The following is a 13,715-nucleotide window of genomic DNA, read 5'->3' as shown; positions in this document are numbered from 1 at the left end:
GATCATTTGCAGGGGGAAAACCCCCACGGGGGGCACTGAATCTTCTCCAATGGAAAAAGATCCCAGTACACTATTGCTACTTAGGTTTTTGAATAATTTTATTGGGAGAGAGAGCCTACAAGCAGTAAATCAGAAGGTGTTTTACAAAGAATGGAGAAAGCAGTAAAAAAAGAAAAAGGCAGAATAAAAAAGTACCGGTGTGTTAGTTATTTCTTAATATAGGAAATATAGGCACATAATTAAACTACATGATCTGGCATAGATGTAACCTTCAAAAACACTTATAACTCAACTCAGCTCAGCTACTGGGAAGGCATTCTGAGGCAATGAGCAACTGTAAGACTGCTATATTTCTTATATATTACACTATATGAAGGCATTTCGGATACTGGCCTTTATAGGTATGCCAATCCTTATGCCTTGTTATGCAAGCAAGCCACTAACTAACTTAGGCTAGGAACTAACTTCCTCTTTGGGTTGCTTATTGCATAATTACCTGTTACAGTGATCTATATTTTCCCTCTCATATTCCTCATAATGGTCTTTGCCAAGAAATGAAATATCAGGAGTGGGTTCTTCGGTTACTACGAATACCACAACTTCTTCAAATACCTTCCTCATTTCAGTTTTAGAGGCTCTGAAATTTTTCACGTCCCACTTTCTGAAAGATTAATTTGGATTCCAGCATTTTCCCAATTTCTCCAATTTGTAAACTGTCAAACCGAAAACAGCTCAGCAAGACCTTCAGGTTTTTGTTGCATGCATGGGACTGCAAGACACCGTGTGTATGCTAAAACATTTTCCAGGTCAAAACCATGGCTGTATCATAGAATCATAGACTTGGAAGGGACCCCAAGGGTCATCTAGTCCAACCCCCTGCAATACAGGATTATGAAGCTATCCTATATGGGGATCGAACCTGCAACCTTGGCATTATCAGCACCACACTCTAACCAACTGAGCTATCCAGGCTGAAGAGGAACATTCTCTCCTGGCATCTAAAAATATGTAATCAGTCACATCATAGTTCTTTGCAAATAACACCCTCAATTTGCAGAATCAGGTCCCAAGCCAACTAGAAAAAACAGGTGACAAACATTTTCATATATAACTGCAAGTACTCTAGTTAATTATTAGAACACTACTCATATGAATAGACAAGTGGGGAATCCAAGAATTTGTAGCACATTCCCTCATTCATAAAAGGAGTGATTTTTAAGACTTGTGCAAATTGTAAAAACCGGCACAGGATCTTTCTTCTCAAGTGTACCTTAGGTTCACGAGTAGAGGCTTTTCATACAGTGTGCTGAGTTTTTGAGTTACTCAGAGCACTTCTGAAGCACAGTGCAATGTCAGAAACGTTCTCCTAACTTGCATTCCTAAACCCCAAGTTCAGGAGAAGAGATGGGGCTCATCATCCTATGCTCTCCAGAAAGGGGTGGGATACTTGCCAGGATGAGCATGGCGAATAAATTTGTAGCAGTGAACCAAGAATGTCTGCTAGCAGCATATTGGCCATAGTCCAATCTTGATTAAAAAACCACATCATAAAGAATGTCACATGCCATGAAAGTCAGATTCAATGGGTTATCACTCCATCAGCTTACAGTCACTTGGTTTGTGTTTATGGGGTGTGCACCTATGAAACCAAATGCCTACAAGACTAAGGACAACATGAAAGGCAAATTCACACTTATAACCATCTATGAATTTTCATAGACCCTTTCAAAGGAATAAGCCTCTCCTAAAACAATTCTGAGAAATGCAACCAGCGCACTTGCATAGGACCAATAGGAAGCAAAAACAGCTTGCTATATGGCCGGTGCCTGGATCCAGCTAGCACCCCAAGTGGGACATTTAAATGCTTGTTAAGATGTCATCTGTTTCCAGACATCAATGTGTTTATACACCCTTTGTTTTGTTTCTTTTTACTTGCAGTACACTGGTGTTTGGTCTCGGCACACATAATTTTATAAGATTCACAGAGGTAAACAAGAATAGTCTGAACAGAGAGGTCTTGTCCCATTGTGAGAAATAATATATTTTAGGGCTAATCCTACTCTAGTTAGTAATCCTTACTTCCATCAATCTCTGTGGGCCATTCTGACAGGTTGCTGCCCATCTGTGAATCATCTGGCATCTCTGTGGTGTCAAGTATCAAAGGTGCCATTACTCTGCATTCCACCAGGAAAAAAACAAAGAACTGCTCACATCTGACATTGTATCTGAAAAATACCGTCAGCTGGATTCATCACCAAGTTCTGGCCACTCTCAACTGGGGCTTTATCAAGTTTTACATTTAAAAGGTCAAAATAGAATCAAAATTATTTGTGGGCCTTTAAAATGAGAAGAGGAAACTTGATGCACTGGGTAACCATAAAACAAAAATGTCAACATTTTTACAAAGCAGAGATTCTTTGAGAACGGCAATAAACCAGAGTCCTTTCACATATATCATGGTTTAAAGAAAAAAAAAAAATCCCGTAAAAAAATCCAGAATGCAGAAGCTCAACATCGCAGGCCAAGAGGGCCAAAGGTTAATAATTTTTAACCCCAAGGCAACTGACAGCATTGTGTTAGGCTAATTTTGCCAGTGCAAGAAGTACCAACAAAATACTTGAAAATGCTAAGGAGCCTAGTAACAACTATCAGAGGTATCCCATACACTTTTCTAATGCTGCATTAGGCAAACACCCAATTCACGTACTACAATTTATTCTGCTGATAACATTGTTCCCATAACTTGTAAATACATTCATTCAGTTGGATAAGGAAGCATGCAGAGGAAGTGGCAGGTGTGGTAAATGGAAGTGAATGCATCTCTTATACTTCATAACATGGTATCTTTAATTTAGGTGAATTTAGGCTGGCACAAAAGTGATTGGGATGTTGCTGGACACCTTTGTTCCTTGATTTGAATGGCAGCAGTGAACGCTAGAACACAAGAAGAGCCTGGTGGATCAGGCCAACAGGTGATCTAGTCCAGCATTCTGTTCTCACAGAAACCAACCAGGTGCCTATGGGGAACTTGCAAGAAGGAACCTGTGTGCAACGTTCTTCCCTCCTGTGGTTTCCAGCAACTGATATTCAGAAGCATATTGGGGTGGCAGAACATTGCCAACATCATTTGTAGGCACTGATAGACTTATCCTAGATGAATCTGTCTAATCTTCTTTTAAAGGCATACAAGTCGGTGGTCAACACTGCCACTTGTGAGCACAAATTCCATAGTTAAACTCTGTGCTGTGTGAGCAAGTACTCTGTATGTCCAGAATCCTCAGACGTTCAGCTTCTTTGAATGTCCGAGCCCTAGTGTTATGAGAGAGGGAGAAAGGTTTTTCTCTAATCACTTTCTCCATGCCATGCACAATTTCCATCGTGTCAGCTCTTACTGACATTTCTCTCTAAACAAAAATAGCCCTAAATGCTGTAAGCTTTCCTCTCTGGGAAGCCACTCCATCTAACTCTCCAATATCCTTTTTGAGGTAAGGCAACCAGAACGGTACCCAGTACTCTCAAGTGCAGCCACACCGTAGATTTGTTTAATGACATATTGGCAGTTTTATTTTCAGCTCCTCTCCTAATTATCCCTAACATGGAATTTGCCTTTTCCACAGCAGCCACTAACAGTGCTATGATAAAGCAACCAGGACTCTACTGGTGAACCTTAATCAAGAAGACAGGAATGTGCCCAGACTTAAAAGTTACAAGGCTAGTTCGAACCAAAATGGTCTGAATTTAACGAGTTACGTCAAATGGCTAGACACACTTGAACACACCCAACTGGTCAGGTGCTCAAAATGAGTGTACAGGAATATAGTCTAGGCATTGGAACAGAATGTTCTGATATCATGACTCCTCACCAATTCACTGTTGAACGAAAGGCGTCTGGGCTGACAGACAAAAATATTTAAGCAAGATGCATCTGTATTGAAAGATGCAATCCCATGCCCAGTTACTTAGTCCACTGAGCACGCTGGGATTCCTTAGGAGTAAACAAATGCAAGATTGCTCTGTTCTGATATCAATATCATAGAAGATATATTTTAATAACATACTGCTTATAACTAGAACAAAACTGATAAATTGCTCTGTGCTCTAATGGATGCTAAAAGAGTATTATATATATATATATATATATATATATATATATATATATATATATATATATATATATAGTGATTTACTGAACTGACGCATTACTCTAAGAGTTCTTACCATGTAGCAGTATCAATATATATAAAAGCCAGTTTCCAGAGATCATGCTAAAGCTAAAGGGTAGTGGATAAATAGAAACCAAGATGGGGTTACACATATAAGATTTGATCCCATTTTACCAATTCTGTAAAAATACAAGTGGCATGCTTAGATAGGAATAATAGCAGGTAGTACTCCCATTTTATAGATCGAGAAACTGAGTGTCTTGAGCCAAAGACAACATAGTAAATTCATGGCAGAACTAAGAATTAGCTAAGATTCCTCTGTTAACAGGCAATTAAAGCTTTAGCTGACTAGTTTATCAATTATATCCAACTTGTAGGCCTAGATCTATTGTCCCACTGAAATCAGTGAGAGAAGTTAGTTGTGACTCACTTCATCACCACTGATTTCAACAGAATTTTAGCACAACTAACAACATCTGGATTGAATTCTTAGCATTTGGAGAAATGCAGGGCACTAATTCAGTTAACAAATGAACACAAAGACTCTTCAGTAAGAGTGAGTGAATTTTGTTAACATTACATTTGCTTTAACATATTTGCCAGGGTTTTTAGCAGGCAGAGGGGCTGAATACATCAACCGCAAGGAATTAGCATTGCACTCTGGACACTTTACAGAGAACTATCACACAAACTTTCGAGATCTGAGTTTCAAACAATTCTGCTTTAATCAGCACAGCTGGATGAGGAATGAATGGGCAAGATCAACGAAAGTGCCAAAGCACGAACTTTCACTAAAGCACCATAGATGTAGTTCCTGAAAACCAGTACTCTCCCTACTAGGAGTCACCTGCCACACTTAGGATCAGTACCTTGCCTTCGGGCACATTTTCCTCTAATAGCTTCCCGACAGGCGGAAATAAAACAGATAATGATGCTGGGGAAATTCTGCAGCTCTTGAACTTTTGGCCTTTCCGACAAAACCAGATTTGTTGTTGTTGGGGTTTTTTAAGGCCACCTAGCCCCCTCCGCTTCCAGCCGCCCCTCATTCACAAGACGTGCCACTATCCGGGGAAGCTGCCGTTTGGCGCAGATGGGCAAGGGGTCTACCTCAGCAGCGAGGCCACTCCGGTCAGGTCCCTTCATCCTCCTCCTTCTCCACTTTTCTCTCGCTTTCTTTGCTCCTGACCGCACTCCAGCGGACGACTCAGCCCCTCTGTGAGGCAGAAGCGCACCTGGCTGCCCCCCGGGGCGCGCGCGCGCTAGGCGGCCACTATCTCCAGCCTCCAATCGGATGAGGGACACGGGGTCGACGACGACTTGCCCCCCTCTCCCCACGAGGAGGAAAACCGGCTCCAAGACACCAACTTTCCCCAGGCGAGGGGAGGAGAAAAAGGAGAGGACCACGCGCACGCGCGCCTTGGAGAGGAGCGACTGCCCCGGGGCGGCTCCAGCTTCTCCTCACCTCCGCTCGCCTTTCCTTTTTCCTGCCCGGCTCTGTTTAATTGGGTTCCCGACTCCGCCCGCGAACGCGCACCTCTGAGGCGGCTTTATGCACCTCTCCCTTCCTCTCCTAAAACCAACACCTGCTGCCTTACGCTGCGCGCGAAATGCTTTTTTTGCCCCGGCTCCCTTTTACGCGTAAACGCCACCAGTTCTCGGTGGGCTTAGGCGGGTCCCTTCCCGCTCTTTTCTGGCGCCGACCCCCCCCCCCTTCCCAATAGGCACTTTGCAAATGCAACGGTCCTTCTACCCGCTTGCTAGCCCTCGGCCGGGCGCAAAACTTTCCTCAGCTGTCTACCTCGGTAGTATTTCCTTTCTCTTACCTAGACCCCTCGAGTCTGCACCAGCTACCTCTGCAACCTTCTGCCACATCCCATTGCTGGAAAATGTTGTTCCTCTATCGTAAGTAACGCAGCAGGTTTCCTGGCGGCTTGTGAGGGTTGTTGGTTGGGGTTTTTTTTTCTTAACTCTTGCCCAGAAACGGGTCGGCCTTCCTCTCCAGGAAGCTTGCAAGCAGGTGCAGCAGCTGCTCTTCCGTTCTCTAATTGATTCCTGAGGCACGAAACCTAACTTCCTTTGGTTACCAGCCTTGGGCTTAAAAGAGAGAGAGAGCAAAAAAACAGCCGGATGCAGTAGCCTTTCTTGTGTGCCCTAAAGCTAGACTACAGCAAATACTGTAATTTCCATGTTTGCAATATTTTGGTCTGTCCAGGCCTCCTCCTTTGCCCATGGGTGGTGAGAGGAATAAAAGGGCTTTCCCTGTTTAAATCTAGTTCAGCCTGACATTCAGGGACTAGGGGTTGCTTTAGCAAAGCTGGATCACACACATGCACACCCCATGCTTGCCCAGTTATTTGTAGATTTTTGTTTGTTTGTTTCCTAATTGTAAACCCAAAGTGGGAGAACCTACATAGGAAGCCGCCTTACACAGAGTCCTACTGTTGGTCCATCTACCTCAGTATTGTGTATGCTGACTGACAGTGGCTCCCCAGGGTTTTAAGCAGGAGTCTCTCTCAGTCCTACCATGGGTCTTCTGCTTGCAGGTCTACCTCTGAGCTAACATTGATATTTTTATTTACACCATCTAAAAGCAGTGGCACACATTCTGTAGCATGGACACGTTCTGAGTACCACAGCCAAAGGCTCATTTGTACGGTGGATTATAGTTTCCAGCAGAGATTGATTATTGATTGATTTTAATTTATTTATTTCTATACCACCCTTCACAAGATAAAAATGCAGGATACAAAATAAATACAGGATACAAAATAAAAAGTACAAAATAAATAGTTAAAACAAAAACAAAACAATAACCCCACCCCCTCCACAAACACATTTAAAAGGCTGTAGAATATTAATCAGCCCAAAGTCTGGTTGAAGGGGAAGGTTTTTGCCTGGCACCTAAAGATGTATAATGAAGGTGCCAGATGAACTTCCCTGGGGAGAGCATTCCGCAAATGGGGAGCCACTTCAGAAAAGGCCCGTTCTCGTATTGCCGTCCTCTGGAGGCACACAAAGAAGGGCCTCGATGATGATTGCAGAATCCAGGTTGGTTTATATGGGGAGAGGCGGACCTTGAGATGCTTCTGGCAGATGACAAAGTCCACTAAATTTCAGATCACCTAATGGGATTACTTCTTAGAAGCGTCTACAGAAACTCACTGTTTCAAAATAGCATCATAGATTTCCTGCTCAGTTTCTATTAGCAGGACTATCCATGTGGCAATTCTATGAGGCAATATCCTGAGTTGACAAAAGGCTTGTGATAGCCCTGATAATTCTGATAATTTGTCCCCATGGGAGTTAACATGACTAAGGTGGTGGTCAGAAGATATAACCCCTCAGGATCCTGCCTCTAGCCAGGTGGAGGTGGCTCTCCTGAAAAATAAAAAAGTGAACAATAACAAGAAATACTTACCAAATCCAACTCCCCACCCCAGTTTCACTATATCCAAGAGCAGGCCTTTAGACTTTCGCCAGATCTATTATCTTAATGAAATCTGAAATGTTAACTTTGCTTTCCTCTCATTTACTCAATACCTTAATGATCTCCTCGTCTTATCGGCAACTTTCATGCCCCAGGCTCATTTATGTGACAGTGGCTACTCTCCTTGACAAATGCATGACAAGACCCAAAATAAGGAAGGGATATGACAAAAATAGAATTGATGAACAGGGAAGGTCTGCTTCAAAAAAAAAAAGTACTCCTTCCTCATTCCTGCTCTGTGTGAGGATACACACAGCAACTTATTGTTGCTTGTCTCACCGATTCCCTTAGGTGGTTGAGTGCTATCACTGGTAGCAAAACAAGACCACTCCAACATAATAGCGATGCATAAATATATTAAGTTGGAAAAAGGTGATATAATAATAATACAGTGGTACCTTGGGTTAAGCACTTAATTGGTTCCGGAGGTCCGTTCTTAACCTGAAACTGTTCTTAACCTGAAGCACCACTTTAGCTAATGGGGCCTCCTGCTGCTACTGTGCCGCCGGAGCACAATTTCTGTTCTCATCCTGAAGCAAAGTTTATTAACCCGAGGTACTATTTCTGGGTTAGCGGAGTCTGTAACCTGAAGCGTATGTAACCCGAGGTACCACTGTAATAATAATATGAGTTTGTTGGTGCCTGGACTCGCCTTCTAATTCTTAGGTGACAGACACTGGATTTAACATGTTAAAATACATACAAGCTAGGACCCAGCCTGGTAATGACCTGCTAAAGCAGAGGTTTTAGGAGGACAAAGGAAGTGTCTCTGTGCCAGAGGATAAATGGGAGTGCGGCCCTCCCTCAACTCAGAATTAGTTAGAAAGTTAGAACTAACTACTTTAGTTGAAGTAATTTTTACAGTTCGAAGGAGAGTAGTTGTTTTCAGGATTGCAGTTGGGGGTGATGTAGGTTGGAGGAAAAATAGTTGCAGTCTGTTGAATGCAGCAAGCTGAGCAGAGAGACAGAGGGCCATGGCTGATTTCTGCTGGCGTCCAGGACTGTGGCCATGGGACAAGCAAGAACCTCTTGTAGTGTAATGCTGTGAGCCCCTCCATCATAGGCTTAGGTTGTATACATGTGTAAATAAACAACAGAGACAACATGGTCTCCCCTGTGCCTCATTTCCAAAGGAAACACAAAGCCCAGCTAAGCACCAAGACCCCTGGAATCTTGTGCGGCTCAGAGATTGGGGTGGTGTGCAATCAGGACCATCTTAAGCATATCCGGCGCCGTGGCGCAGTGCTCCCTCCTGTGCCCCCTCCATTTCCAAGAGTTGTCCACCTTTTTTTAGGGAGGATGGCACTGCTTGCGGGGCTGGAGGAGGTGGGCAGCGGCTGGAGGGCGGCTCCTCCGGCGGGGAAGAGGCGGAGGCTGGATGCGGTGCCTCCCGGCTCAGCCGGCTGCTTCATGCCACAGTGGCCATGGCAGACGGAGGCTCCAGACACAGTGCTGCTTCGGTGCGGCATGGCGGAGGCGGGCGAGGACGGCGAGCTGATGCTGGGAGGCGCCGCATCCAGCCTCCTCCTCTTCCCTGGCGCCCTCCATAACTTGGCACCCTGGCGCCCCGTGCCACTAGGCTCTGTGGGGAAGACGCCCCTGTGTGCAACACTGGTATTAGAAATGGGATTTGTGTTTCTTAGAAGTATGCCTGAGCCAAAAAGGGAAGAACAGCAACACTCTTTGAGCAGCTTGAGAGAATGAAGCAGTGGCTGAGCCAGTGGTTTGATAAAACGAGCCAGCTGCTGATAAAGTGGGGGAGAGTCCTCCGTGAAGAGGGAAGCGTGACTGCATGCAGGGTGGGTGGGAGCCCTGCCTGATGAGATGCAGACATTAGCTGAAGGCAAGGGGAAAGGACGCCTCAGAAAAGTGCATCCTAGCTGGAAGTGAAGAGCTGTTTCTGACTGATTCCTTCCTGGGAGCCCACTGTTGAACATTTCACACACACAAACCCCCATTTTTAGGAAAATACCACAGGTAGAGGTGGGACAGAATGTTTGACTCCCCATTTACATTTTGCTCTCTATATACTGAATTCACAGATCACACAGTGGCCTTCTGCCATTCTTTTGGGCTGACCTGGACCAAAAACATGCAACATGGGTCATGTAATCTGTTTTCAAAGCTGAGATTGCTTCCATTGATGACTGCAGTCAAATTCAGGATTCTGTTCCAATTATTTCCTAGAATTTATAATTTTCTTAGCAACGTATTGTTGAAAAAGTTGTTTCAGGAAAGGGAACTTTTTGAATGGGAAACCACCCACAAGCATACCTGACCTTGAAATGCTTTCATTTGTCAGAAATGATTTCCGTCACCTCGGCAAACAATCCTGGTCATGACCTGAATATCTGAAACAAACGCATTGGACATCTGGCATGGCTTCCTTGGTTGAGTCAGGCTGAAAGTGAAAATTTATATTGACATGCAGCAATACAAATGAATTGCAAAGCCATTTGAGAAAACAAACTTAACTGGAAACATTGCAGAGTCAACAAAGCAGAATTACTGTAATAAGATTCTTAAGTGTGTTTATTTATGTACAGATTTTGCTCTATCCCACAGCTAGCCAGCTTGTGTTCTGTGGGCAGCATCTAGCTCTCCAGTAGGGCTGGGTGATATCTGGTTTTCCACATCATAATATATCACCAGCTAAATATCTTGATATATCATAATATATATCGGCAGTGGCAGAAGACCTTGCTGGGCCTCCCCCCAGTGGCAGAGGGTCCCGCCATGCCTCCCTGCAGCAGCGGAGGGTACGCCACATTTCCCCCGCAGCAGCAGAGGGGCTTGCCATACTTCCTCACGGTGACAGAGAGTCCCACCCATCTGAAAAGTATCTATGGTATCGGTTTGGCTGAGCTACCCCCTGGGAAGCTGTCAGTCTCCACCTTTGTTCACCCATATATTGCCTTGTTGAAACACTTATCACAATGTTATTTCAACGATTTGGCGATTTATCACACGGCCCTACCCTCCAGATGATATTGGTAAGCCTGCGAAAACCTTTAGCATAGGACAGTCTCCACAAACCCTGGGGTCTGCAGAGCTCTCAGTTCATCCCCTTCACCATGTAGGAGTGAAGAGAATAACCACAGCTTTTCCTCGTCTCTCCCCCTTTTGATTCCTTCCTGGCAGGGGTTTTTTATTTTTTAAAAAAATACTGATTTCTCCACCCACTGCAATTCCAGAGCCAGAGTGGATATCCTCCATCATTCTGTCTTAAGGTGTATCTTGTAATGAGCTTAAGCAACAGATCAGAGAAGGCCAACAAGTGAAATATGGGAGACAGTTAGGAAATCCTGACCACTGCCTCGTGTGATGAGTCATGTAACTGCAGTCTCTCAGGTAGGAAACTTACAGATTTGTTGTGGCTCCACTTGCCCCAGCTAGCCACAGGCTCCCCCACCCTAGACAGGAAGTAGTGTAAAGGACATCCTTTCCCAGTTGATCAACAAGGTCTTCTTGAGTACCAATGCACTGCATAGTTTTGGTCCTGCTCCCAATTTGTTATCTGTGTCTGCCTCCTGGTTTATCCTGTGATCTTGACCCCTGGGCTTGTTATCTAGACCTGCCTTGCATGCCACAAAGTTACCAGGAGAACAATAAAACACACTGACACGAAGTATTTTGGTTTACGGGTTCAAATAGGCCACAGCTTTATTGGTTACAGATGTGAGCGGTTTGGCTTAGGCATTGGCTTAGGCTATATCTTGACTCCTGCCCGTCTGCAAGGAGTCCACTTAAGGGTAAACCACTGATAAGGGGTGCCCTATGACTTAGATCAAATGGGGCACCCCAAGGGGTCCCCATAGGGGCTGTGACATGGCTCTAGCCCATGTCCAGGCTTCGGACAGGATTCACACCCTGGATCGCTTTAACAGGTTACCCTTACCGAAGAGGGGCAGGTGAAGGCAGCAACCTCCCCTCCAACCAAACAAAGGCTTACCCAATGCCTAACCTCACCAAAGCTGTGACGATTGCTACTAAGTAGGCAGAAACCAAATGGCCGGTGCCAATTTGACAAGTGGAAAAAAATCCTACCCAGCCCCCAAAATATGGTGACCGACAATTGTCCATAGCAAGGTCATATCAGAACAAAGCATGAAAAGAGGGCAGGTGGGTAGGGAGATCTGGTGATGGGGCAAGAAAGAGGGTCCCAGCCAGCTGCACCGTGGTTAAATCGCCTGCGGCCACACCCACCCTGCCGAATGATGGGCTGGGGCTGTCCCACAGAGGGCAGAACCCCAGCAATTATGACGCGGCCAGCCGTGATGCAGGGAAGAGGTATCGTCCCTTAGGCCGGTAAACTGTGAGACCCAGCTACTTGACCGCAACGCCGCCCACCAGGTGAAAGGTGGGCAGACTTCTGCTTGCATGTTCTCCAGTTCTGTTTACTCTTCAGTCTGGGCTCCCTTTTCTTAGCCACCTGACTCTCTTCCTGGTGCTGACCACAGCCCTGACATCTAGATTTTTCAGGATCTCCAGCCCTCTTGGGTGCTATGACAGTAGTGTGTGCAAAAGCGTCAGCCTCAGCTGCTGGTTTAAACAGTCCCTCACATTTCAATTGTTGGCCTTCTCTGATCCGTTGCTTAAGCTGATTGCAAAATACACCTTAAGAGGAAGACAAAATAGCAAGACATGAATGCAAGTGCACATGTAAAAAAAATAACATCTTTATTCCCATAGAAATATATCTATTCCCATATATCTTTCCAAGAAAAAAACCTATATCTTAGGGGAAATGTACTTATTTACTTGTTCACTTGTTTGTTTTTATCACACCCTATATCAAAGGTAGAGTTGAAGACTGATGTCTAAAAATAGAGTGAAAATGTAAAGTAAATCAAGGGGGGAATCCTGCTGTACAACAAATTTTCTTGTTTAATTCAGATTTTGGACAAAGTTCACCTTCACTGACTACAAAAAGAGCAGACTTTTTTCTTTTTGCAATGTCTCTTGCATTGCGTTGTGCATCTGTTTACACTGCTCCAGTAATGTAAGTTGTTTTTCCTGTTATGGAAGAAGGGTCAATCCATCATAACTGCTAAGAATGTTACATGCGTATTCTGTCTCGGGGGGGGGGGGGGCTCACAGAGCCTTGAGACTCTTGCATGAGTCTCATTTCCACTGAAATTCATCTCAAAATAAACTTGCTAATTTAAAAGAATCCACAGCATTTTTCTTACTTTATGCAAGTCCAGTCTCTTAAACTTTGATATACACTTTAGATCACACACTTCATGAAAAAATGTTACATGTGCTTGGATAATATAACTCACTTTGGATCAAAAAGCTCAGGATCTGTGCCTGTGCAATGATAACATACAAAAAACTGCAAATCACTCCCTTCATAGGGTGGTGCTCTAGTCCAAGTGCAAGCTGAATTATCTTGTACACACGGACTGCAGATCATGTTTTATCTCCTGCATGTTAGCATAAGGACTGGGCTGCAACCTGTACTACAGTCTATAGCATTTATTTTCCAAACGACTGGATTATTTGAAATTATTCAAGAAATAACTCAGAAGCATCAGTGATAACTTGATGGTGCTAATATGGCAATCAAAATAATGAGGGACGTTGTTTCGTTGTTTGTTCTCTGATAGAAAGTAATTTTATTTGCCGTGAAGGCTGTACCTTTCCAAAAGAGCAAACACCCAGCTGCCTAAAGGTGTATTCCTTTGTATTCATCTGTCAGAATAATTGTTTTGATGCATAACCTCAAAGGGGCCGGTTGTTGCTTTTAACCCAGGGATGAGCAGGTATTCATTTTGCTACAGCTGACAATGTGACTTTCAGTGCGTGTGCTTATGCCATGACATAATGTATAATGTCAGTGGGTGTCGAAAGATTCAGTCCATCGTATTCAGAGAAGAACCTTGGTTCACACTCCAGTTAAGGACTTAAGTGACTCTTTACTGCTCATTTTGCAGTCCTTGCAGTAGCTCAGTTCCTGTAAGTATGCCAACTATGGGTCTTTAGTATTAGCCAGCACTGTGCCAGGCTAACACATTTCATTTGAACTAAAAGGAATTTGGCAATCACCTGTGAGAGAGCCA

At 44.2% G+C, this 13,715-nt stretch overlaps 1 protein-coding gene and 1 long non-coding RNA gene across 5 annotated transcripts in view; one reads left to right on the top strand and one right to left on the bottom strand.

The window, feature by feature from the left end:
- Nucleotides 1–6,063, bottom strand: part of TC2N (tandem C2 domains, nuclear) — a 34,116-nt gene extending 28,053 nt beyond the window's left edge. The window contains exon 1 of one of the 4 annotated variants that reach the window (XM_081173600.1): nucleotides 5,987–6,063. Coding sequence is in view for 1 of the 4 variants with exons in the window: in XM_081173598.1 (XP_081029724.1) it covers nucleotides 5,271–5,306 (36 nt within the window). In the remaining 3 variants the exon portion in view is untranslated. Of the gene's footprint in view, nucleotides 1–5,270; nucleotides 5,494–5,986 lie in introns of those variants that run through there. The other 3 variants (XM_081173601.1, XM_081173598.1, XM_081173599.1) reach the window with 3 other exon arrangements.
- LOC308575935 lies at nucleotides 5,926–12,823 on the top strand. The gene is made up of 2 exons (XR_014002978.1): nucleotides 5,926–6,065; nucleotides 9,953–12,823. It is a non-coding gene; the product is annotated as an uncharacterized lncRNA (long non-coding RNA).
- The last annotated feature ends 892 nt before the right edge of the window (nucleotides 12,824–13,715 follow it).

Source organism: Podarcis bocagei (genome assembly GCF_964188305.1).
Source record: "Podarcis bocagei genome assembly, chromosome: 1".
Classification (NCBI taxonomy): domain Eukaryota; kingdom Metazoa; phylum Chordata; class Lepidosauria; order Squamata; family Lacertidae; genus Podarcis; species Podarcis bocagei.
This window is presented reverse-complemented; position numbering and strand designations above follow the sequence as displayed.